At 37.2% G+C, this 27,795-nt stretch overlaps 2 protein-coding genes across 2 annotated transcripts; one reads left to right on the top strand and one right to left on the bottom strand.

The window, feature by feature from the left end:
• Positions 1-3,261: 3,261 nt before the first annotated feature.
• LOC110725863 (histone H3.2) lies at positions 3,262-3,933 on the top strand. The gene has a single exon (XM_021905326.1). The coding sequence runs from the start codon at positions 3,345-3,347 to the stop codon at positions 3,753-3,755; it is 411 nt and encodes a 136-aa protein (XP_021761018.1). The 5' UTR covers positions 3,262-3,344; the 3' UTR covers positions 3,756-3,933.
• A 497-nt stretch (positions 3,934-4,430) lies between these two features.
• LOC110725861 (protein ROOT PRIMORDIUM DEFECTIVE 1-like) lies at positions 4,431-19,423 on the bottom strand. The gene is made up of 6 exons (XM_021905325.1): positions 19,016-19,423; positions 18,045-18,159; positions 13,929-16,693; positions 13,769-13,829; positions 12,843-13,407; positions 4,431-5,055 (listed from the first exon to the last, which is right to left on the bottom strand). Exon 3 carries the CDS (start codon positions 16,665-16,667, stop codon positions 15,417-15,419), a length of 1,251 nt encoding a protein of 416 aa, XP_021761017.1. The 5' UTR covers positions 16,668-16,693; positions 18,045-18,159; positions 19,016-19,423; the 3' UTR covers positions 4,431-5,055; positions 12,843-13,407; positions 13,769-13,829; positions 13,929-15,416.
• Positions 19,424-27,795: the final 8,372 nt, after the last annotated feature.

Genomic DNA, 27,795 nt, shown 5'->3' with positions numbered 1-27,795 from the left:
GTCGTTCGTATCGGGTCAATTTCGGGTCAGTAAATATTCGGGTCAGTTCGAGTCGGGTCAATTAGGGTTTCGGGTCAAATTCATGTCATCTTTTCGGGTTATGTTCAAGTGGGATCAAGCTGGGTCAATTTCGGGTCAAATTAAATCAATTTGGGTCTAGTCAGTTCGGGTCAATTTCTGGCAAGACCCTCTTAACACAGGAGTAGATCCCCTTTTAAATATGAACATTTAATACTTATAATGCATATGTTTCATAATCATATTATTTTTTATTTCTTCAAATTTTTATGTTCATAATTAAATGCATTATATTCATAATAATATATTATATGTTCATATATAATTTCAAATATTCATAATGTAAATACGTGTTGCTCATGAAATATTAATTAAATATGTTTATGCATATGTTGTCTTTCTTAGATGTTTATGTTCATATTTTTTTACGTATATGTTCCCCTTTTAAATGCTTATTTTCACTCTAAGAAAACCAATGCATACGTTCATATTTTGAAATGTTATGTTCACTTTCTGAAATGCATAAGTTCATATTTTTTATGCCTATGTTCACTTTTCAAAAATCTAATGTTCACATTTAACGGAACCTATTCATATGTTCATATTTTGCATAATTATGTTCATTTATTAAAAAAAATTGTAGAAAATCAGATAAAATTCAATTCATTAGAATTAAGAAAATCATATAGTATCTCCGTTAACATTTAGTTGCAACTTTGGAATATTTTATGTCTCTCAAATAATGCCCCAAAGTTGCAACTAAATGTTAATGGAGGTAGTATAAACCAATAAATCGAAGTTAATCACAAAGTCACCGCATAAAAAATCGAAAATCACACATTTTTATGCCTATGTTCACTTTCTGGAAACCTAATGTTCATATTTTTTATGCATATGTTCTTTTTTTGTAAACCTAATGTTCATATTGTGCTGTTTACACTTATTTCTAGGTGCATGAGTGTGCACCTAAGAATATGCCACTATCCTATAATAGTAGGCCTGGACTGAAGAGGTTAAATGGTTTGGCCCATAATTTCCCCCCTCCATTTCAGGAATTAAGGGTAATAATTTACACTAACCTTCCCTAGAGTTACACTAACTCAACAGAGCTTACAAATTCTAAATGAAACTTAACTTGAATAGTCCATACATTTCACATTCTCATCGAATAAACTTTTACTCAAGGAGGTAAGGTGATAATAACTTTGATAATGGCTATATGTAAATGCTTTTTTAGTGGACTAGAACTCTAGAAGAGTGAAATAATGCAAAACCAAAGACTAGTGGCGGGGATCTGTTCGCGGTGTGGTTTGGCAGCAAGAGTAGCGGACATGAAGACGGCCACCCAATACTAATTTGTTTTGTCTCTATTTATTTGAAGCATTCATTGTTTGCTCATTTTATGTAGTGGAACCCTTAAATCTTATGGTAATTAATTAACTAATTACTTGTAACATTATTCTAATGTCATGCATTTCATTTTACCTTAGATTATTTTCTTTAATTTTCGTATAATATCCTAATGTATTTGTTAGGGTAATATATTCCACTAACCTCTCCTAGGGGCTAGGGTAACAATTACATGTCTTGTCACAAAAAAAAAAGGGGTAACAATTACATGCAAAATCTATATCTATAAAAATAAAATTTGTTTTTGCTATATATTAATTAATAATTTAATATAAATCTGATTTGATAAACAAAAACTACATACAATTCAACAATGTTTGGTCATATACTTCCTCTACTATTAATTTGACGAAACTTGAATTACGCAACTTAATTTGTTACCTCGTAGTAGCGAAGAAAGCAGCTGGTGGTAAAATGGTGAAAAGCTAAGGAAGATGAAGAGTGAGCTATACCCGGTCCTTTATAGTGTCTAGCTAGGCTTCAGATCCTTTGATTTTGAGTGCTTGATTTTGTTATGTATTAAAAGGTACACAATCCAATAAACGATCCTTGACCCTAAACTATGTCACTATCTCAGTATCTCCGCAAAAGATCCATCAACTTAAAATATTTTGAGTGCTTATTTCTGTTATGTGTGAAAAATAATGGAATTTGACATTATTTTCAACTTTTCATATTTGTATATAGCTTTCTTAATTGATTAATGCATTCCCTTTTATAGTTTAGAAAGAGTAAGTTTTTACCCCATAAATTTTACCTCCCTAACTTACTAGCCCTAATTCAAGCAAGGACTAATTTGATACGAAATGTGTTTTTTTTTTTTTTTTTTTTTTTTTTTTTGTGCATTGATACGAGACATTTTTGTAATTAAATTTGCATGAAGTGTCACTCGCAATTAATTATTATTATCCAGATTAAAGTTTTTCAAAATAACCCATGCAACAACTTTCGAAACTTAGTCAAGTTGCATGATTAAAGTACCAAAACGTCAAACTTCAAGATGAATTGGTGCATATACTTAGTGGGAATAGTTTTATGCTAATACTAGACAAAGTAAATAGAACTCATACAATAATTTTTAATTAGGAAGTTCCAAAAATAAAACATTCTTAGACATTATATATACGGTGATACTAAATAATGTCTAAGAATGTATAATTTAAAGATCACAACAACTTTAGTAAAGATGAAGTTGTAAATCAAAACATTACAACCACTTAACCATTCCAATTTGAAAGGATAGTAATAATAGTATAGGAATGTTATATATATATTTTATATCTCTCAAACAAGGTAGTATATTTTTTTTGAGGAAAGGTATTGATTATACTTCCTTTTTTTTTTTTTTTTTTAATAGTTGCAACACTTCTCTTCTCACGCTTGCCGATGCATGTTTTCAATCGATGTTAAATTATAAACATTTGATATTAGAATTGTATAAGTCGAGACGATTGACTCTAACAAAATCCCACATGATTATATTTTTATTTAATTATAAATCGTTAAAGCTAATCAAAGTAAAATACATGAATAATGTAAAAGTCAAATTATTGCAAGTTTGCAACAAAAAAAAACGGAGGAAAAATGATTTATATCTTACTCCGTACCATTTAGAAAAGAGATTAAGAGAATAAAACGAAAACCAGTGATACACGGATCGTGATCTGTGTGCTCCCTCACAAACCCAATCTTCACCGTTCATTTCCCTAAAATCCAACGCCTCAAAATCAACCTCAAAACACCTTTCAAACAAATCAAAAAAATCCTCAAAAATTTCAAACTCCCGCCTTCTCTTTCCTATATAAACCCCCCATCCCACCATTTCTACTCATCTCAAACTCAATCAATCAAACATCCAAAAAAAATCAAACTTTCCCTCCATTTTCTATCCTCAAAAACCTCCAAATCCACAATCAATGGCTCGCACAAAGCAAACTGCCCGTAAATCGACTGGCGGAAAAGCCCCAAGGAAGCAGCTAGCCACCAAGGCTGCTCGCAAGTCCGCCCCAGCCACCGGCGGAGTGAAAAAGCCCCATCGTTTCCGCCCCGGAACCGTTGCGCTTCGAGAGATCAGGAAGTACCAGAAGAGCACTGAGCTCCTCATCAGGAAGCTCCCATTTCAGAGGCTTGTAAGAGAAATTGCTCAAGATTTCAAGACTGACCTTCGCTTCCAAAGCTCCGCTGTCGCCGCTCTTCAGGAGGCTGCTGAGGCTTACTTGGTTGGTTTGTTTGAGGATACTAACCTTTGCGCTATTCATGCTAAGAGGGTTACTATTATGCCTAAGGATATTCAGCTTGCTCGTCGGATTCGTGGTGAAAGGGCTTGAGATTAAGTTTGGTTGATTTTAATTAGGGTTTGTAATTTGGGGATGGATTTGGGTAATTAGGGTTTTGTAGTGAAGATTTGTGTATTTAAATGGAAGTCTGAATGTTTGTTTTATGTTCAATGGAATTACGGAAATCTAATTATTATTATGGTTTAATACTACTTGTTCAATTCCTCTAGCCATTCTATTATATTTTTTTTATTTGAGATAAGAAATTATTCTGGGAAATTATTAGAGTAATTCTTTATTTTAATATTAAATAGAGTTTTGACTAATTATCCAAGTTAATTGACTATGATGGTGATTTTGGAGTAACATGTAATTAGAGTTTCTTTGGATAATCTTTTGCAGTATAAATGCTAAGACTATACATTTAGCATTGTAGTGGCAAAGTTATGCTATCATAAGAATGTGTTTGGTTTAGAGGAAAGTTTATTCCTAAACTGCTTCATTTTTTCACTTGAAGATATCTTCAATTGACATCAGATTTAAGACTTTCCTTGCTAGAAATCGAGGAAGGGGATAGGAGTGGGGGATGCGAGGAGGAAAGAATGCAAAAATTAATTATTCTGTTAAACAAATCAGACAATTCTAATTTCTGTTAAGATTTTAATCATCCGGAAATAGGAAGTTCATTTCTTGCTACACGCGGCAGAATGAAGACTATGAAACCCATGCTAATAAGTAAATGACCTTACATTACCATAAGTAATGGTGTACATACTGAAAACAGGACAATATAAACAATCTTTGTTTGGTATGTCAAATCACTACATGTAAGGATTAATCAGCAAATAGCTTCTGCTCAAGGCTTCGGGCTTGCACCTTGTTAGTTTCTCACCGGAAAGGTTATACAATGTCCATATCTGAATAAGAAATGCAGTTCTTTGACTCATTGCCTCTTTTCCATCACTCGACAAACTCAAATGCAGATTGTGGTTGCCTGTTTTTATCGTGTTACTGGGGGAAGCTTCTTCTGAGTTCTGACAAATGCAAAGGTATGAAAGTCACCAAGGGAAAATTTTTGTATGAGACTGAGGTGACGGGTGACCTTTACTTTTTCGTTTTTGGTAGCAACTTTTGACGCCTCAGAGGCTCAGAGTAAGTTATTGTGAGATTATCCCAGCTTGACAGCTTCAACCAATAATTGCACAGTTGCACATCACTGAAAGGTGCATCACCATTTCTGCTAGCTCCCTCAGTTATGGAAAGGTTCTTGCCACAGAAACCAGGAGATTCAGACGTTTGCGGATCATATATCCACAAAGTCAGATGTCTACTCAAACACAGCTTGAATGACCTGAGAAGAAAAGAAAATAAAATAATGAACAGGAGTCAAACTTGTCTTATCTTAGTCGAGTTCTTTAAGAGATTCAATTTTTGATAAGCTATTAATCTGATTCTGCATTACTGCCACAGGCTTAGTTTTTTTTTTTTTTTTTTTTTTTTTCAAGGGTAATACTTCGTTTGAAAGGCAAAGGGAGCTCTTGATGATAATCTAGCAGTCTGAAAGCTGTTTAGGCAACATTAACTCCTCTGTACTCTGTTGAAAGAGTTTTAGATAAGCTTAGACATGAAAATGGCCGGCTAATTAAGCAAGTAGTCCATGACAGCAACTCCTACGTCATCTGTTCAGGCTCTTCAGCTTAATATAAGTGAGATAATTACTGCTAAGCCATTAGTCACCTTCGTCATTGATGCTGCTACTGCTGTATCTTAGGGTCATGTAATAAGGGCTCAAAGAAAGAAAAGTACCATTGTAATAAATACAACTCTAACATTTTTGCAAATTGACTACAGTGCTTCAAAAAAAGGAATAGTGGACTCACTGTTACATTAATCAGACAACAGCAGCACTATGGTTAAACATAGATGCAGCATATTACTTTTTTAAAAAAACAATATCCTCAGTTACAGTCTTACAGACCAAAAAGTCCATTGCTTACAAATCTTACTCTTACAGAGTTTTTGAAAAAGCACAACATGGCATATGGCACAAAGTTCCCATAATGCAGAGTTCTCAATGACAATCTGCTAAGGAAACCCACTATAACTTTATCTGACAGCTCAACTCGAAGATATTTGAGAAACTAATAAAGGAAAGCATTAGGCTTGACGGTTAAAAGTAGTATGCACAATACAGAAGAGAGCAAAAGCAGGAAAAAAAAAAACCCAGCATAAATGTGTAGTCCATCCAATTTGACAAGTGCTTCATAGAAATATATTGTGGCCCTCAGATCAAGTGATAAAAATAACCACTTATCAACGTTCTATACACATCATAATAATGAAAATGAGATTAATGAATAGCCATGGTAGTGCAAAATCAAGGCCTCTAGTTATGAAGTGCTTTGCTGTTCACCTATTTGAAGCAAGTTCTGAGCTTTGAAGAGTTTGTCATCATGACTGGGTTGGGTGGCATCGTTTGGAATAGCAGCGCAAAGTTTCCAGAAGATTCTTGTTTCAGAGAAGCAGGCTTGCAGGGTCATGGTGCAGAAAGACATAGCCGTGCCATTCATATGGAAGCCATGAGAATTTAATTGCTACTCTTGCTGATCATATTGTACTCTTCCATCACAATAATAGAAAGACTATATCTCCTCAAACATGGATGTATGTCAGATTGACCAAACCACGTAAAAATCTTGTATTTTTCTAGCTTGTCTTATTTTCTCAATTCACTTACTCTTTATCTATTCGTCTTAATCAATTAAAGATCAATCCAACTTCAATCTATCTATACAAGTTAGAAACTCAAAAAATAAAAGAAAACATGGTAAAACCTTCAATTGGACCTCCATTCTAATTTCTAACCAAATTGATCTATTCAGAAATTTCAGAATTTCTTTCCTTACTTTCCTCCTATTCATGGCACAATCATTCCTTTCATCTTGTTCTTGGGTTAAAGTAACCCATAATCATATTTGATACCACCAGATCATAACCATTGGGTACAACGTCCTGAGCACACAAAGAGATGTTATCACATTTAAAAACTCATAAAACCATTCTTGCAAGTCCCCCAAAACTATCCTTAATTGCATTGTGAATCAATTTTAAGCTACAATAACTCTCTCAAAGAAAACCATTTAGATTGTAAACTTTTATCTAAATTATATATAGAAGGAGCCAGAATGTCTGAAGTTCTGAACAGCAAAAGATTAACTTCTCAGCAGGCAACACAAACTCTCCTGAATTAACTTAGCTTTATGATCATTTTTTGGAAATAAAGCAACACAATTATTGATTTTGTCCAATTAAGAGCTTTTACTTGAAGACCAAGTCATGGCTTCCTCTTCACACCCTAGAAGAAACCAACCAAGAAACACTTCCACTGCCAACCTTAGAAATCGCCCACCAACATGACAACTCATTCAACAACCCATCCCACCACCTATACAACCCCCTCCTATCGACACTTATGGAATTGATTTTGGGAACAATGAGCAATAAATGGCAAAATTCCTTAAGATTCGACTTAGGTCCATTGTCGTTACTAGATTTGTGGATAGAGGCGCCACTTTAGCCTTAAGAATTGAAGATGAAATGTTGAGATTATTCACTCGTGTAGGTTGGGCTCCCTTCTTATACAAGCATGCATACACTTATATCAATCTTACTTTCGAGTTCCTCTCCACCTTACCATCGACCATAGGTCAAATGGCTACACCTCTAAGGATATATCATTCAATTGTTTAGGTGTATGTCATACTCTCACGATTAGCCAAGTTAACCAATCTTAGGATTCCTTTACATGAAAAGTTAACTAGATCAAACCGCTTTAGGATAGAAGGGTATTTGGATACATCATTTTGGAGGGACTTAACTGGACAAGAACAATATGACCCTAGTCGATCCATAACCTCATGCATTTTCATCATGTCCTCGGATATATAGTCCGATTCCTCTCTCGTACTCTTTTTGCTACGAATAGCATTGGGGGTGTCTACTCTACTAAGGAGCTATATTTTTTTGTGGCATATCGTGATTAACTCCGCTTAAGATGTTCGAGGAAATGAGGATGGCTCCGAACGGACTCTTAACCCGGTGCGTGGTTCATGGATTATTTGTACAATGTTGCTCAGGGTTATAGGGAGATTGCTACAAGGGGTATAATTACCTTGCTTGCTATTGGTGCCATTAATGATCTTGATCTTTTAGTTTTAAATCCATATAAAATAGGTGGTACTATCACCCTTGAATTGCAGAGTTTGAGGACAATGAACTGGATCAAGAAACAACAAGGCGGCCAAGGTTATGTGTGGCTTGTTGGAAGGCCAAATCTCCCACTTCCTGTGCCTTATGCAACCCTCCCAAGAGAGGGTCTCCTTGAGATTAAATGACCGGAGACATAGTCCATTCCCCTAAACTTCGTTTTTCCACCCTGGTTGAAGGTGTCCCATTATCGATAAGGGATGGTCAGCAAAACATGGAGGAAGACATCCCCATGCAGCCATGCTCCAAGGTGGTGCCCAACCATTTCAAGGTGCTAAAGCATTTCAAGGTGGCAACCAACCACTTACACTAGAGGAGCAAATTTCACGTAAAAGGATTGACTTTGGTTACATGAAAATTGACTTTGATGGCCTGAGAAGGGATTTTACGGACACAAGAACGGATTATGAAAACCTAGTGAAAACTCACGATAGAATGGCCACTACTTTTGGCGAGATGAAAAGTCAATTCACTTCAATGCACTCAGCGTTTCAGGATATGGGTGGCATGATCCGTCGTCATGTTGTGGGCGATTCTAGTAGTATAGAATGCATTAGCTTGCTGGATCGTCATCTCATTCGTATTTTGTTGACACTCAGTTATATCCTTCGAACAAGCCACACATAACCTCGGTCGTCTTGTTATTTCTTCATCCAATTCATTGTCCTCTAACTCTACAATTAAAGGTTGATAGTACCACCCATTTTATTTGGCTCTAAAACGGAAAGATCAAGTACATTAGTGGCACTAATAAAAAGCAAGATAATTACACCCATATAGCGATCTCCCCAGACCCAGAACATTATACAAATAATCCATGAACCACATACCGGGATTAAAAGTTTGTCTGGAGACATCCTCATTTCCCTGGACATCCCGAACGGAATCAACCACGATATGCCACAAAAATTATAGCTCCTTAGCAGAGCATACACCCCAAGTATTATTCCTAGCGAAAAGAGTACAAGAGAGGAGTCGAACTATATATATCTGAGGACATGATGAAAAATGCATGTGGCAATGGATCAACTAGGGTCATATTACTATAGTCCAGTTAAGTCCCTCCAAAACGCTTTATCTGAATACCCCTCTATCCTAAAGCGGTTTGGTCTAGTTAACTTTCCATGCGAAAAGAATCCTTGGAATTGGTTAACTTGGCTAACCGTGAGAGTATGACGTACACCTAAACAATTGAATGATATGTCCTTAGGGAGTTAGGGGTGTAGCCATTTTGACGGTCAATGTTGAGACGAACTCGAAAGTAAGATGGGTGTAAGTGTATGCATGCTTGTATAATAAGGGAGCCCAACCTGCACAAGTGAATAATCTCAACATCTTATCTTCAACTTCTAAGGCTAGAGTGGCGACTCTATTCATAAATCTAGTAGAGACAATGGACCTTTGTCGAATCTTAAGGAATTTTGCCATAGATTGCTCATTGTTCCCAAATCAATTCCATAAGTGTCGATAGGAGGGGGTTGGGTTGTTGAATGGGATGTCAGGTGGTGGGCAATTTCTATAATTGGCAGTGGAAGTGTTTCTTGGTTGGTTTCTTCTAGGGTTTAAAGAGGAGGCCATGACTCACAATTAAGCAATCAAAGACACCAAGAAGTAACCAAAGAAACAATAACCAATCAAGCACAACAAAGCTACACCACCCTAACTGATAACAAGAATTATCCCAAGATTGCCACTAAAGGTGGGCATGGGCCGTGCCGGCACGATTCCGACACGGCATGGCACGGCGGCCCACGCCGTGAACACAAATTTTGAAAATTGGCACAGGCACGGCGGGCTGCACGGTCGTCGGCCCGTGGGACGGCCCACCGGCACGGCACACATTATTTATATAAACTTAAACATAAATTATTTATATAAACTTAATTTTAAAGTTGTTGCAAAAAATATATATTAACATAAACATAAACATAAATGAATAAAATTATTTGTATAAACTTAAGGAAATTTTGTCAACAACTACCATTTAAATGACCACTTTTGAAAACAACTACCATTTAAAATTTTCTTTTAAAAAAACTACCACAAAGTCACAAAAAGTTTTAGTAGCACTACCACGTTTTATTTTCCGGCAAGAATTTCCGGTTGAGAAAGCCTAGTTTATCAAATTTCAATCAATTGTGTTATAGAAAATAAGAAATTTCGATAGTAAAACACAATTATAGGTCAATTATCTTTAATTTTGCATAATAGTTTATTTAATTTCCCAATTAAATCTTAAAATTAGGGTTTATGGTTAAAAAATTGAATTAAGGGCTTTACGAAATTGGGGGATTTGGGGAAATTGAAGTGTATAATCCAATTAAGGGTTAATGTAGTGCAATATTATCATTTAATTTGGGTTTTTTAAGGGAAATTTTTATAAAATATGCCCAAAAACGGAGATTCTTGCCGGAAACAATAAATGTGGTAGTGCTACTCAAACTTTTTGTGTTTTTGTGGTAGTTTTTTCAAAAGAAAATTTTAAATGGTAGTTGTTCTCAAAAGTGGTCATTTAAATGGTAGTTTTTCGCAAAATTTCCTAAACTTAATTTTAAAGTTGTTCAAAAAAAAAAAAATCGATTTATGTTAAAAAATAATATATATATATATATATCGGAAATTTCATGAAATGTCCCTGAGTAATTTTTTTATTCACCAAATACCCATCAAAACTTTCAAATTCACCATATACCCTTCAATTTAATAAAATTGTCACCATATGCCCAAATGACTAACGGATGTCAGCTCCGTTTGTCATTAGGGTTAAGTACGCCACATGGCAGTATCTTATTGGCTGTCTTTTCAATTAATTAAATTAAATTTAAAACAACTTAAGAATTTAATTTTTTTATAAAAAAAAAAAAAAAAACCAACCCCAACCCCACCCAAACCACCAGCACGTTACCGCCACCACCAGCCTGCCTTGAACCACCAAGCCTGCAACTCAGCCTAGCTACCTCGCGCCGGCGACTCTGCCAGCCATCTAGTGCCGGCAACTCTACCCTGCCACCTCGCGTCGGCGACGCTGCCCAACCACCCTTCCCCCGATTTGCAAATCTCCCTCGGAAATCCTCCTTTTCCTTGACCACCGTCGACATCCAAATCCCCTCCTCGCGACAGCGATATCGCCCCTCCCCGTGCCGCCAAACCCAAATGCCCCTCCCCCTGCCATCTCCAACCGATGAACCACCACGTCGAATCCCAAAATCAAAAACCCCAAAAACTAAAACCTAGGTTTCGATTTTGGGGTTTTAATGTTTCGAGGTGGTGGTTTTCGACTTAGTGGGGTGGCAGCGTGGGGGAGAGGGTTGGGCTGCCACCGGCGAAGGGGTTTCAAGGGGAAATGTGGCACGGGGAAGGCGATTAGGACGCCGGCGATGGGGGAGCAAGGGGAGGGTTTTTCCGCAAAAAAACAATGCTTTTAAGGACGGGACATGGTGGTTTAGGGTAAGGACAAGGACGCCGGCGAATGGGGGAAAAGGTGCGGACACCGGCGCGTTGAAGGGCGGGGGTCATCGATGAATTCCGTGCGCCAATGCAACTGTCAGGGTGGCGGGGATAGGGTCGGGTGGTGGTTGGGGTTGGGTTGTGGTGGGTGGGGTTTTTATTTATTTTCATTTTTATTTTTTGATAATTTTTTTTAAAATTAAAATAATTTTAAAAATAACCTATAAGAAGCTGCCACGTGGCAGATTTTAACCTTCATTGACTAACGGAGTTAACGTCCGTTAGTAATTTGGGCATATGGTGACATTTTTGTTTAATTGAAGGGTATATGGTGAATTTGAAAGTTTTGATGGGTATTTGGTGAATAAAAAAATTACTCAGGGGCATTTGGTGAAATTTCCGATATATATATATATATAATAAAAAATACCGGGGCGGCCTGTTGCTCGGCACGTGGGCTGGGGTGTGCCAAAAATTGGCACGACATGGCACGGCACGAGCCCCTCGGGCACGGCCCGCGGCAGTCCGACACGGCACGATGCCCATGTTTAATTGCCACAATACCACAATCAACAAGAATACTTATGACTATACTACAACCACCAACAAGAATACTTAGGATAGAGTAATATGCTTCTTTCAGCTACTGCCAATCCCCATCACAAGGTTGCTGCTGTCATGTTGGATGTTGCTCATCTGCTGACTCTGAAGAGCTGGACACTTTACATGGTGCATATCCCCAGGGAACGTAACAGGGTGGCCCATAAGTTGGCACACCATGCTATTGAAATGCACCTTTCTGTCCCGGACTGTATCAAGACTGAAGCAGAAGCGGATCTGGTGGATCTCAATGCTGCTAACTAGCTCTACCAGAAGAAGATTTTTTTGCCCTGCTATCTGTTAGCATGTATTTATATATTTTTAGCTGTAGCCTCCTTTGGTTTCAAACTTTGGGCTGTAATTTTTGGCTCCACAGCCTACAAACACTACTTTTGTGACCCTCATAATTCTCTCTGTGGTGGGAATTATCTTTGGTTTTTAAACCATCTTTATGGCTTATGGCTTATAGCCTAATGTAATATATTCGTAGCTTTGTGTTAAAAAAAATACTACAACCACCAACAAACAATGCAATCAATCTTAACTCGCAAAAATTGCTTCCACAATTTCTACGGATTTGAAAATTCCATCACAATCAATCAAGAATTAAGACTAAGAATGAAGAAAAACCAAATCAAAGTCAACTCTTTCAAGTAGCTAATCCATGACTACTAAGAACATTTGAAATTTCATAGAATTAATCACAATCCACATAAACAAGGTCAACATAAATAAGAAATTCCCACAAGAATCACAAACTAACAAATTTCATCAAGAAATTTCACCAAGTAAGCCATGAAATTTGTAGAGAGAGAAAGAGTATACCCAAGTTGTGATGGGTGTCAAATACCCACAAATGACCCGTTCTTGTAGTCTATTATACCTTAGAATGCTCCACAAGCCACAAAATTGCTTCCAATTGAGTATATGAGAAAACCCCCCAAATTTGTTTGAAAGTTTGGATTTTCAAATTTTTCGTGAGATGAGAGATTGAGTGAATTATGGTGAGAATTTCGTAGAAAATTGGTGTAGGAGGTGTAGAAATGGAAAATAATGGAGATGATAAAAATATTGTGATGAAATTTAGGGTGTTGAGGGTGTGGTAGTATAGAGAGAGAAATTCGTGATAGTGTGGGGTTGTGAAGGAAAAACACAGACTAAGAAGAAAAGAGCACGCTCAAAACTGATGAGGCACGGGCGTGCTAACCTAAGGCACAGACGTGTCTAATGCTGCATGCTGTTGCTTCTGTTTGTTGGGGCAGGGACGAGCCTGCCTGCTGGGACACAGACATGCCTTGATGAATTTTCTTTGGCAGTGGCTTCTGGTGTTCTGAATTTGGATATGGCACCGACATGCTTTTCCAAGACACGTTCGTGTCTCTTCCAAGACCTGCAGTGTCAAACATTTTTTTTTTAGAGAGCATGTTCTTCAAAAACTTAGCATACGAAGGCATCTCGGATATTAGTTTTAAAAGAGATGAGAAACCGTAAGGGCATGGAGATTTCCGTGACAAGAAACAGAAAGAAAACTATGTCCAAATTACGGGAAATCAAAGTTCTTCAAGAGCCAATAATCAATATCTATTTACAATATAGCAATTTCAGTGTAACATCTGAGCAACCACAGCTGAAGGACTAAGTGATAATTTCTAATCAATAGGCTCCTTTATTTTTACAGTTTCAGTGTAAACCCTTATATTTTGAGTCACCTTTAGTCTCTAATTTCAGTGTAAACCCTTATTTTAAGTCACCTTTTTAGTCTCTGTCAGCACGGCTGCTTCTTTCTTATCACTGCTGCTCATTATTAAGATACTGCAGTGCAAGTCCATACAAAATTATATGGAATTATCAGCACCAAAAACAAATCAAGAGCAAGACTTCTATTGTAAAAAACTTAAGATAGCATTTTACCAACTTTTCAGACATTTTGGCACTCTTGCATCCTTTTGAGCTTCATCAACACAATTCTCCAATTTACATAAAAATTGGCAGATAATTGTCTTTACAGCAAACAACTTGTGCTTCTACTAGAGAGCTTCCACCCATTTCTAGAAAGTTTTTACTAGGTCCACCTTTGCAACAGAATTCAGGTAATTTTCAGAGGTTTAATAATAAGCAACAATTTTCAGAGCCTCTTATCCATCGTATATGAGAGTGAGGATGTAGTTGTGATCTAAATTGAAAGCTGTATCTTTTATATGTTGCAAAGCAATTACTTTATTGCCTACAAAAATAAACTTCAATATTCCCTAATTGTTAATATTAGGTCACTACCTTTAGGCATTTCAGATGTCAATATTTCACAATGTTGAAACCACAGTGCAGTATGAGTATGATTGTATCTATAATGCATAACAGATGGATGCTTAGCATAAATTGAAATATAAGTAAAAAGAAATAAGCAGGAAGAGAAGCAGAAATATTATAATTATACAGACTCAAAGAACAAAACAGCTACAAACATTCCTGTTTGTAGTTCTGTCACTAATACCTTCAGGATTAAAAGTAACAATGACTTCTACATATAAGATAAAAGCTGTATTCATGTAAGAAATAGTCAGAAAAGAAGTGATATCACAATCAGAAAAAGGCTTAGAATGATAATATTTCATAACTATTGTAAGTTCTTTATTCCAAACATTTCCTTAAGGTAGACAATAGACTACAACATTTTCGAAAAAGAGTGCACCAAAATTAGCAAATTTATATCATAGGTACAAAGTTTTCATCCACTACAGAAGTTCTTAATGGCAATCTAGTATTTCACTGTAATCCACTGAAACTATATAGTGATTTTGTTCACTTTACACTCAGTCAGAGGATAATAATGAGATCCAAAAAGACCAAAATCAAAAGAAAACAACAGGCCTAATAATAAAAGTAATAAGAGCACAAGATAGAAGAGTTCAGATAAGAAACTACCCATCGATTTAATAAGAAAATGGAATATTTCACATAGAAGTATATCTTTCAGCCATTGCTGTCACAAAGAACCCTACAATAGAATAAACAGAAAGAAAGACCAAAACAGGATCAAAAGGGAGAAAAGGAGGAAAAAACCCTGCAATTTCCCTTGTATTTACAGCATTCCAGCTTTTATGAAGATTTCATCACCTGACATCTCAACAAAAGGTGAATTACTCAAATATGGCACTTGAGTTTTTATCTTACAACCAGCATAACCTAGAAGTATAACAGTATTGGATGCTATATCGAAATCGAGGGTCATATTTTTGCATAAGCTTCAAATCTCGGAATCCTATTGCTTCGTTTTGTTAGATTGGTTGAGAACTTCTAAGCTCATTCCATGTTACTATTCCTGATATAAGAAAACAGCAGCTAGATTCCTTGCCCATTTAATTAGTGCCCAATTAATAAGCACCACATATTCTCATATTCTCAGGAATCGCCCTCAAATAGTATCTTGTAAAACCTTTTCCTTTCCTCAGGATCAAATAGACGTCCAGCCTGACCTACCGGATCTTCTTCTTCGGATATCTCCACATTCTTGTCCTTCCTTTTCTCTACTTTAGGCATTATTATACCTTTCTTCTTCCTCTTCTCTAGATTCAATAAACGCCCTCGCTGATTGTACTCATGCAGCCCCTCTTGCATTAATTCCCCAAATTTATCCTTCACCACAACTAGTGGATCCTTGTCAATCAGCTTTGAGGCATTATATCCCTCTCGGAGGAGAACCGTGTAGGTCTTATACTTGTTTGTTACATAAAATATGCCAGGATGTTTTAACAGCAAAACATTTAACTTCTCTGGCAAAGCAAACTCTCTCTTGAAATGGCCTAGCTTTATGACAGACATTTTCTTCCAAAGAGTTAGTGATAGTAATTCATGTACCAAGGCCACTGTCCTTTTCTCGTGCTCCTTTGATCCTTCAACCAAGCTGCTTGGATTTGTGTAAGGTGATATATATGGCGTTGAATTGAATTCATTAAACCTCTCCCATGATTTAATCCATGTCGAAGGCAATGAACACGAAAAGCGAGGCTCTAAATTCTGCTTGCTAGCTGACATTTCAATGCACGAAATCGGCAACTCAGGGTTCCATGACACAAGCTCGACCTCCATTGAACTTTTCCTCCCACTATAATTAATAAGCCGAAACATTTCTGAATATTTTGGAACTAATCTAATCAGATAATCATCAGGAAAACCGAAATTCCGCTTCAATTCATCAAGCTTTACCACATTAAGCCTCTGGTTTGAGCTCATCATCAAGATTTTCGCCAACCGCTCAGCAAATACAGGCTCCTGATCTTCTTTGATGGCCTCTTCTTCCTCTACTAGGCAAATCATTCTTTTGGTTAGTTGACAATAGAGCTCGTCGTTTTCTCGAAAGACCTCAAAGCAACATGGATACTTGTTTAGCCAATTGAGAGCTTTGCCTTGAAGATCAAGGGTCTTAAACTTTTTCTGGATGAAATTAACAGGTACTACCTGATTAGGGTATCTCAGGATTATGTTCTTAATTTGGTTATTCACAATCCAACGGCGGTTATGGGTTAGAGCTGATTCAAGATCTGGGTCTTTCTTCATTGACCAAAGAGAAAAATCTCTAATGAAAATCGAAAAAGTTGGCGTAAAATTCTTGTTTGTAAACTTCAGGTTTTGAGAGAACCGGATGATTTTCATGTTGAGCAATTTCTACAAAAAAATCCCTGGTCAAATACAAAAATATAAAATAAGAGTATTAGTATCTTGATAAATGCCAAGAGAACAATCAAAATGCAAAGATTTAATCATTTAATGGAAATTTTTAGCAGTATATGTTATAAACCAATGTGATTGATCAACAACAAAGCCTTAGTTCTAAAATGATAAGGGTTAGCTAACATGAATCATCATAAGGAACCGTTTGGTATTGTAAACCAATGTAATTGATAGTAAGAAAAATATGGTAGGGATACCACAAACCCGCGATTGATAGAACTGAAACCACAGTAGGTTCTGCTTCAGGCAAAAGGCATAAACTTCAGATTCAAGACATGCCCAGAATGCAGAGAGGATAGAAAGACCATCCATGTAAATTTCAGACAAATCTATATGAGTATTTTTCTGAAGAAAACACCTAAAATTTCATAAAGTTTTGGTTTTGTGACATAATACAACAATTTCTCTAAGTTCCTTCCACAATTTTCTTACTGTATTGAACAAAAGATTAAGACAAAAGGCAACTCCCAATTATATTTTCAGCTAAATCACTAAAATGCAATCAAACCAACGAATTTTCGGCAGATTTTCATTTTATAATTAACTAAACTCAGAAATAAAGTCAATTGCAGCAGAAGGCAAAAAGTCTATTAATAAAAGAAAAAACAAACTATAAGACATAGCAGGCAACTAGATGAACAAAATACACTTTGATTACTTTCGGAAATCGAACCTAACATGAACGAAGACCAGTATTAACACACATACAAAATACAAAATCCGATACCCGATCAGTGAATAGAAAGGTTAAAGCAACAGGTATAATATGGACTCACCCTAATTAGATTTCTTGGATTATGTTAAGAAATTGGAATCAATACAACCATTAAATAAAGGATCAAAATTATAAGTAATTTACATTCTCATGACTAATTTATCAAATACAAACAAACTCAAGAAAAAGCAAGGGAAATCCTAATATCAGTAGATTATACTAATTTACTCGAATTAGTCTGTTGCTTAAACTTATGTCATTATACTCAACAACAATTATACTAATAATAACAATTGACTAAATTACAACAAAAAAACCATTGAATTATCTTATTAGATTTCTTGGGTTATGTTCAGGAAACGGAGAAGACACAAATGAATCTCTAAAATTTGTGATTTTCACTTTGGTTGTAAATTATTTTTCCCTAATTTTAACAGGTAAGTGGTAAGTGATATTCAGTAAAATTGAAATTGGGAAATGAATTTTGAAAATTTTAATCAACAATTGCAACAAACAAATTGAAAAGAGTGAGAAATAATTTGAGCAAAGTAAATAATTTGAGAAAGACTGAAGTTAAAATGTACCTAAAAAAATTTGAAGTCAGTGAGATTGTTCATAGGACGACAGAGAGTGAAAAATAGTGGCCGGTAAACGGTGATGGCAGTGGCGGATCCAGGATTTCCGAGCTTATGAGTCACCCTGAACTCAAAGGTTTACATCGTGTCAAAAGGCTTCCAGGGAATCAAAGGCACTCGGTTGTGTAAATACCAACCATATGCTACTATTACCACCAAAAATACCATCATATGACTCCTAACATATAAGTTCCATAATCTAAAGCTCATAACATAGCAATAGTAAAGCTTGTTTAATTTTATAAAATTGATAAGTTAGCCAAACTAACATACCCCATTACTTTTAATCTAGTTGTAATATAAGCTCTTCTGTTCTTGTAAAAAAAAAAAACAAAAACAAATCCCATTACTTTGGTCATGCTATATACAAATATACTTTACAAATGCCAGTTGCAACAGATTCTATTACATTTTCCAAGTCTACAAACTAACACAAAAACAAGACCTTGCACAATAGGGATTACAAAAATACACCAAACTTTCTCACAATTAACTAAAAAACAGTTCAAAATTGATAATTCTACTACAATGGGGACTTTTATAAAAAAGGTAAATATAAATCAGAACAGAGAAATTTGCTTTTAACATTGTACCTTGAAATATAAAACAGATAAATATAAATCCAGCAACTGCAATTGACAGAAGCATTTGAATAAAGCTGAACTATGAGCAATTTAAATTACAACTTAAAATTAAATTACCAAATAAAATCTTAAATTTCACAATTAGTAGCTCAAACGCATGATTAATCAACTAAAACAACAATTTCAGAAGGAGAAAAAAAAAAAAAAAAAACCAGAATCAAGAACACAACATAAACCCATAATAATCAAAAAAACATTGAATATAAAACATGAAAAAACAATTGAGAATTGAACTGCATAAATTGGAAGTATTGCAAACTTGGAGAAAGCTCGTACCTTTCTAATTGTATTAAGAATAATAATTTCGAAACAAAAAGGGTGATAAAAATTTGGAAATTAAAAATAGAAAGTCACAGGCTCATAGCATTCGATGGTCGACTGGTCGCTCCGGTCAATTAGCCGGTGGTCGCCGTAGATCCGAAGGCGGTGGCACCGTGGCCGCAGGCTTGAAGGCCTTGTTGTCTTGAAGGCTTGAAGGAGTGATTGAGTGAAGAGGTGACCTGATGCGCACGTGTGAACGACACAGTGGGCTGGTGGCTGGTCTGGCACTCCGGCGTCGGTGGTCGGCTGGTTGATGTGAGAGAAGGAGTTAGGGTTGTGAGTTGTTAGAGCACCAGCATCAAGGCCTTTTACAATCCTTTCCGTGGCTTTTTGGTGTCCTTTTCCAATCCTAATGGATGCTATTACTTGAGAAAGATAACTGTTGGGGAAAGGATATTGTGGTATCCTTTTTCTGGAAAGGAAATCTCGCCTCGGCCCAAGTGCCATGTTAATTAATTTCACACAAATAGACAAAAATGCTCTCTGCAAAACCTATTCTTGTGAGGGAAACCCCTTCTCAAGACAAGCCTCTGAGTGATAATCAGCCTAAAGAATTAACCCAGGAAGAAAGGGATCTGATGAACCGATCTTCTAAGAAACCAAAGCGCAAGATTACTCATCTAATCTTCAATACGAATAACACTGCTGAAAAGGATGCTTCAGAGACTAATGGAAGGAATTTCTTTCCTCCATTAGTACACAAGCCAACATCCTTCCGAGATATGGTGGCCACTGACAGTCATGGGCATACCCAAGGTATTCCACAACTTCTTAATGATGAAGAGGAGATTTCTGATGATGATGAACCACCAGATGGATTAGAAGATGACCCAAAATGTCCCATAATTCTCTTGTCAAAGGAGGAAAAAAAGAGACTAAGGGAACCATGGAAGCACACGTTGATCATTAAGATGTTCAACACGAAAATAGGATATATGTCCCTCATGAAGAGGCTAAAACGCAAATGGGAATTAAAAGGAGGATTGGTGCTAACTGATATTGGACATGATTACTTCATAGCTAGATTCTCAAGCATTGAAGATTATAATCATGTCCTAACCCAAGGTCCATGGATGCTTGATGATAACTATCTCACTATCCGTAAATGGGTGCCTAATTTCATCCCGGATGATGCCCCTTTGCGATTCCTAACAGCATGGGTACGCATACCAAACCTTTCTGTCGAGTATTTCGACAAAGAATTTTTGCAGAAGATTGGAGGCAAAATTGGGAAAGTCATAAGAATTGACAACAACACAGCCATGGCACAACGTGGGCAATTTACAAGACTAAGTGTTGAACTTGACTTAACCAAACCCCTCCTTTCAAAATTCTGGTTGAAAGGGAAAATTTGGAAAATTCAATACGAAGGCCTTCGCATGATATGATTCAATTGCGGGAAGATTGGTCATCAAGGAGACAAGTGTGGATCCATGGTTCATAATAGTGCTGATAATGTTACAGTCCAAGGAACAGAGACAAAGGCTAAAGATACAGGGCCTTTAACAGTTGAACAACAAGACTACGACTCTTGGATGTTGGTCAAGAAACCCCCCTAGGAAGAAATCAGTCAAGCCGGATAAGGTGCAAACCACGACAAAGAAGGAAGAGCAGCGCAAGGGTGTGAGCCAGGGTCAATCCGGTCAAGCGAAAGAGTCAAACACTGGGTCAAGATTCGCAATATTGGAGGAGCAAATTCAGGGCGAAAATATAGAAACAGAGGATTCGAATAATGAAAATAATGATAATTTGGCAAAATTTTTTGGGGATAATTCTGTTAGGAAGGAAAATCCTATCAAGTCAGGAAAATCTTCCTCTCGGGATAACTCCAGCCTTCCCAAATCTCCTTTTTCTATGGGAAAATCAAATCAAAATCCCAAATTTAATGGACAATTTATGGGAGGTTTGAAAAATTGGCAGGAAATTAGGAGAAAAGATAATCCTTTGCCTAATTCTGTTCTGAAAAGATAAATCTAATAATTTATCCTCGGGCCCCACACCCAGCATGAATTTGAATGCTAAGACAGGCAAAGAAAATAATCCAATTACAATCGAAGCTATTTCTGAAGCTAACACAGAAGCACCTTCAAAAGCCATAATTATAGACACTCAAATTCAATCCCCTGAGCTACCAAATTTGTCCCAAATTTCACCTCTCGAAACTCATGTCTCGCCTACCGCCAACCCCAATTCAACTTCGAATCCCCCCGGAGAAGATACTATGTGGGAGTTTGCCAACGGAAGAACCGTACCTTTACATGCTCGACCCCCTAATTCACATGATGGAGGTGGAGTTTCATTCATGGATGGTGTCGAGGCAAGTGACACCAGAGCTGATGGTGACTCTCAGGTTGCCATGGAAAATTAATCAAGCTTTTAACCATCTCTTAAGAGCTTATAATTCCAAGTTCCCTTTATCCAGTCTCGAGATGAATAGAAACCATCATATGACATCCAATTCCTACCCCATTACTTGCATGGTATGGAATGCTCAAGGCACTGGGAGCAAGGAATTTCTTTCGGTTCTCAGAGAAATTGTTCGAATTAACAAGCCAATTGTGCTTGCTCTTCTTGAAACTCATATGGGTGGGGATCATGCTAATAGAGTTGCTTCTATACTTGGATATGATGGACATACTCGCGTTGATGCACAAGGATTTAGTGGGGGAATATGGGTTTACTGGAAGCCGGAGTTAGTAATAGTGGAGCCGATTGACCATGCGAATCAGTACATTACAATGCAAATTACTAAAATTGGTGAAGAGCCCTGGTATTTCTCGGCAATTTATGCCAGCCCCGACCCATCCAAAAGGACTGAGTTATGGGATGCACTTTCAGAATTTGCTAGTAGAAATAACAAATCTTGGCTTCTAGCAGGGGACTTCAATGAAACTCGATTTGGATGGGAAAGAAACTCGAGCTGTGCTGATACGACGAGAAGAAGCCAAAGATTCAATGCTTGGATTCACGAAAACAATCTTATTGAAGTCGAATTTTCTGGCCCTGCACATACATGGGCTAGGGGCAATTCGATGGAAACAAGAAGGAGTGCTAGGCTTGATCGAGCACTTTGCACAGGGGAATGGGGAATGCGCTTTGATAAAGCTCAAGTACGACATCTTCCTGCGCTTCAATCAGATCACTGCCCTCTATTTATTTCTCCAAACGGATTTGCCCCCTTGGATGTGATAAATCGACCCTTCCGATTTCAAGCCGCATGGCTCACACACGAAAAATTTAGTGAATTCCTTCATGACAAATGGGACAGCACAACCCCTTTGATGCCTCTCCTTGGTTCCTTGTCCACGGAATTGCAAAATTGGAACAGGGAAATTTTTCATAACAGCTTTCGTGAGAAACGTACTTTAATATCACGAATTGATGGGATTCAGAAAAGGCTGGCAACGGAGAGAAATTCTGGACTGATCAAATTGGAGTCGAAACTGAGAAGGGATCTCGATAGGGTCCTTAATCAAGAAGAACTCCTTTGGTATCAGAAATCGAGAGTAGAATGGCTGACAAATGGCGACCGTAATACTACTTTTTTTCACCTAAGTACAATAGTACGAAGATGGAAAAATAATGTGGTAGCCCATAAAGAACAGTGATAACCAGTGGGTTCATGATAAGGAGGAAGTTAAAGCACTCGTGGTAAACTACTTTGCATCTCTCTACACTGATGAAGGAGGAGCCGTGAACTATGACATCCCAACTGGTGTAAGTAACCCAATTGACCATGATGAGTGGTGTAAATTGGCCAGACCCTTTACAAAAAGTGACATCGATCTTGCTATCAATACGATGGTTTCACTTAAAGCACGGGTCCTGACGGATATCAAGCCTTGTTTTATCAGAAAAATTGGGATTTAGTTGCTCCCAATGTATATTCTATGGCCTTAGCAGCTCTTGAAGGAAGGGGTTTACCAGATTCTATCAATGAAACATTTCTTGTGCTACTGCCGAAAACTGAAAATCCAGAGTCTCCTGCTCAATTTCGTCATATCGGGCTTTGTAATGTCGCTTACAAAATAATTACAAAAGCCATAGTCAACCGCATCAAGCCCCTGCTTCCAAAAATAATTGCTGATTCTCAATCAAGTTTCGTTCCAAACAGACAAATTATCGATAACATTGTTGTCGTTCAAGAAGTGGTTCACACGATGAAGCGCAAACAAGGAGGGAAGGGCTACATGACTATAAAGATCGATTTTAAGAAGGCTTATGATCGACTCAAATGGTCATTCATTAGAGATATTTTTCTCGACATGAATTTCCCTTTGTTATTGATCGAAGTTATAATGCAATGTGTGACTACCCCCTCAATGAGAGTGTTGTGGAATGGGGAAAAATCGAATACATTTTACCCATCTCGCGGTATCCGCCAAGGGGACCCCCTATCTCCGTACTTATTTGTTCTCTGTATGAAGCGTTTGAATCAAGTGATTGAGGAAGCAGTTTTCCTTAACAAATGGAAACCAATATTTGCAAGCCGAGGTGGCCCTGCTCTTTCAAACTTGTTTTTCGCAGACGACTTAATTTTGTTTGTTGAAGCTTCGCCAGAGCAAGCTGCTGTGATCAAGGACTGCTTAGATAGATTCTGTGTTGCATCTGGGCAGCGTGTGAGTCTCCCAAAGTCGAGAGTATACTACTCTCGAAATGTATCAGCAGCTGAACAAAATAACATTAATTCTGTGTTAGGAATGGAAAGCACGGAGGACTTGGGATTTTACTTGGGTATGCCCACACTTACAAACCGGATAACAAGGGATACATTTGCCCACCTATGTGAGAAAATTGATCGTAGACTTTCGGGATGGAAAACCAAGTATCTTTCCTTGGCAGGCCGAATAACTCTAGCCAAATTCTCTCTCTCTACCATGGCAAACTACTCGATGCAAACAGCGAAAATCCCTCGCTCCATATGTGATGACATTGATAAGAAGATGAGAAGATTTATTTGGGGAGGAGATGAAGAAAAAACAAAAGTCCACCTCTTATCTTGGGAGACCCTACAATTGCCCAGAGAAAAAGGGGGTATAGGCATGAGATCAACAAGACAATCCAACTCGGCATTCTTGACTAAGCTTGGTTGGAGAGTCCTCACTGAGCCTTATTCCTTGTGGGCAAGAGTCTTACGATTTAAATATTGCCATGGGCGTTGTGACATAGATATGTTACCCCATCATCTAATATGTCCAACGTTTGGAGAGGGATCACCGAGAATGCAGAGTGGCTGAAAAAGGGCTCAAAAGTTGCTGTAGGCAATGGTAATACCACACTTTTCTGGGATCACTGCTAGGCTTCTGATAGTCCTCTTCGAGATGAAGCTACGACAAACATTCCACCTGAATTAGATGGAGCAATAGTGCAGGAAATGTGGGATAGTAACTTGGGATGGAAATGGGAACTTTTTGCTCACCTTCTACCAAATATGAGTCTCCAACTAATTGCAGCACACAAGCTCATAGAAGATCCAGAGGCAGGGGATTTACGATTTTGGAAAGGCTCATCAAAGGGCAAGTTTTCAATAAAAAATGCCTTGCAAATCATGAAGTTTCAAGATAACAGAGGTAAGCATCCAAAGTGGGAATTAGCTTGGCAGGCCCCTGTTCCTCAAAGGATTCGAAGCTTCCTTTGGCTGTGTCTTCATGATAGAATACTCTGTAATGTCCATCGTTTCAAGAGGCAATTATCAGATGATCCTAGATGCAAGATCTGCACGGAGAATGCTGAAGAAACAGTCATTCACTTGCTAAGGGATTGTCCTAAGGCTCGCCATATCTGGAACAATGTTGGTAGCGTTGCTCTTGCTCCTACTTTTTTCAGTGGCTCATTTGAAGAATGGTTTATGCGCAACATGGAGAACACTGATGAAACACAATCTGACAAATGGCAGACCTGCTTTGCAACCACTCTATGGTGGATTTGGAGATGGAGAAATAGCTTAACATTTGGAAGAGGGGATGATGTTCCAATGGACACAGGAACATTTATAAAGAATAGAGTAGAGGAGACTTGGAATACACTAGTTGCTGATCCAATCCAGGGCAATATTCTAGGAAGAAAACCAAAACATGAAAATTTTGTGCGTTGGATAGCCCCACCCTCCAACTGGTTTTCATTGAACACAGACGGCGCAGCTAAGGGATCACCAGGTCAAGCTGGTGGAGGGGGGATAATTAGGGATGCTACTTGCCAATTTATTCAAGGTTTTGCAGCTCGATTTGGTATGTGCACTTCTTATAGAGCTGAACTCTTGGCACTCGAGATTGGTCTACAGATGGCAGTAGAAAGAGGCATTGAAAAGCTAGTAGTTCAAATGGATAACCAAGCATGTATTGAAGCACTTAAAGAAGCACAACATCAAGGAAGCGAGTGTTATCACGTCTTGAACAATTGTCGGAATCTTTTAAAGTTTTTTTGTAATGTTTTAGTTAATCACTGTTTTAGGGAAGGTAATAAGGTGGCCGATCGATTGGCTAATTTAGGAGTAGTCCTTGAAGAGAAGGTGACTTATTTTGATGAGCCTCCAATCGAAATAAGGAACTTGCTCTGGGAGGACTTAGTCGGGGTCACGTCATCCCGTTTTATTAGATAATTTTCATTTTTGTATTCGGGTTCTAAGCCCTCTTTTGCAACAAAAAAAAAACAATCACAAACAAAAGCATACAACGACTATATTGGAAATCATCCAACGCTCAACTTGTTGACACTTGTCAACATCTTGTTTCTTTATTTTTTTTTGCTCCAAAATATTATAACGGCTATAATTTGCAAACGGTAACTTATTTTTGAAATCCGAAAACACCAACGGTCATAAAATTTTTTTGTCTATAAAATGAGTATAAATTTGCTATATTTTCACAAAATTTCAGTTTCACTTGTACAATACTCTTAAACACAAAATTATTCTAATCTCCATATTTTCAAGTTTATTTTTCTCCATTTCACTTCCAATTTCTTAGAGTCTTCAATATGGATTGTAATAATTCTAATTACGGTCGTAACCCAAATTTTCCTAACAATTCAAACTTTCAATTTAACCAATCTAATCCTCATGTTGACCCTAATCTGTTGAGTAATCCTCAAATTCAAGCTGCATTTTTTCAATGGTGTAGTAGTCAACCAAGACCAACAAATTTCAATAATATTCCACCAATACAACCAAATTTTCCTCATAATTCCCAATCCTATCAACAAGCTTTTGGTAATACCCCTTTTTTCCCTATATCAGAACATTTAACTCAAAATATGAATCAATCTCCAGGTGGAGTTTGTAGTAGCAATGCTACTCCAATAGAGTTAAGTGGTGAACATGTTGAAGAATTAGCGGGAGCACAACATCTTGAAGAGATTGACAATGCTGAAGTCGAAATTGTTCCAGAAGTGCAACTCAATACATCTGCACAAAGGAAAAACCAAGCATGGAGTATCGCCGAAGACAAAGCTCTTGTATCAGCCTATATAAATGCAGGAGGCGATGTGGAGAGGGGAACCAAGACCAAGAGAAGCGGGTTATGGGCAGAAATTCACAACCAGTACGAAAAGGCTAGAGTTGAAAATCTCAATGAGATTAAGGTAAGAAACGTTAAATCTTTGCAAAATCGATGGGATCACATAAATGAACATGTAAGTAAATGGGTTGACGCCTACGGTTATCATTTTCGAACTAAGGGTAGTGGTGAATCTGAGCAAAATTTGGAGAGATTCGCTCACATAGATTACAAAGAAACTAACAATAAGATGTTTTGTTATTTGCATTGTTTTGCAATTCTGAGGAAATACCCCAAATGGGATCCCTCCTTGTCCAAAGTTCAGTCCGATATGTTACCGGGTGGTCAAGCATCTACAGATAGTGGGGGGAGCGGTAAAAGATCCCAACCCGATTCACAGTGTGAGGTTGGCGGAAGGGCTAAAAGACCTCTTAGCATAAAACAGACAAAGATGAAAGGTAAAGCATCAAGTACTTCGTCAAGTATAAATCTTGACTCTTTAAATACAAATTTTAATGACATGGGAGAGAAATTGGGTCAATTGGGAGAGCGACTACTTGATCAGATGAGAGAACAAGATGAAGAACAAAAGGCCCGGGTAGAAGAAAAGAAAAGGCAGAAGGAGGAGGCCATGAAGTTCAGAATGTTAGAAAGGTTAATGCAGAAGCCCGTTCTTGATGACAAGGAATTAACAATCTATAACAAACTGAGAGACGAATTTAGTAGTAGGTTTTCGCTTTAATTTCATTTTAGTATTTGCAATGTTTGTATTTTAATTAAGTATTGTAAGGTACGCAAGTTATTTTTTTTAAAATTATTTGTGCTACTAGTAATGTTGATGTTTATGTAATGTTGTTATTGTTGTTTATGTATTAAATTAATATTAGTGTATTTTAATTTGTTTTTAAAACTATGATGTCTCTTTTACCTTTTGACAAGACTCATGCATGCATTGGTAAAAAAACTGACCTTACAAAATTCTGCATGCATTGGTCATAATTCTCACCATACAATCCTTATCTTATCCATATCTTATGTGCACCAATTATGTTTTAACAAAATCTTATCTTCTGACCAACAATATCCTATTTTTGTCTATTTAAAGTACATGATTTCTATCTTCTAGTGTCACAAACAAACACACCAAAAATAAAACACCAAACACAATATGAGCTTAGATTCAATCTCTTCAAGTTCTTCAAGCTCTTCCTCCTCAAGTATAACTGAAAAATTTATGATCAC

Source organism: Chenopodium quinoa, unplaced genomic scaffold (genome assembly GCF_001683475.1).
Source record: "Chenopodium quinoa cultivar QQ74 unplaced genomic scaffold, ASM168347v1, whole genome shotgun sequence".
In the NCBI taxonomy this organism is placed as follows: Eukaryota; Viridiplantae; Streptophyta; class Magnoliopsida; order Caryophyllales; family Amaranthaceae; genus Chenopodium; species Chenopodium quinoa.
Note: the sequence above shows the minus strand (reverse complement) of the source record. Positions and strands in the feature narration are given on the sequence as shown.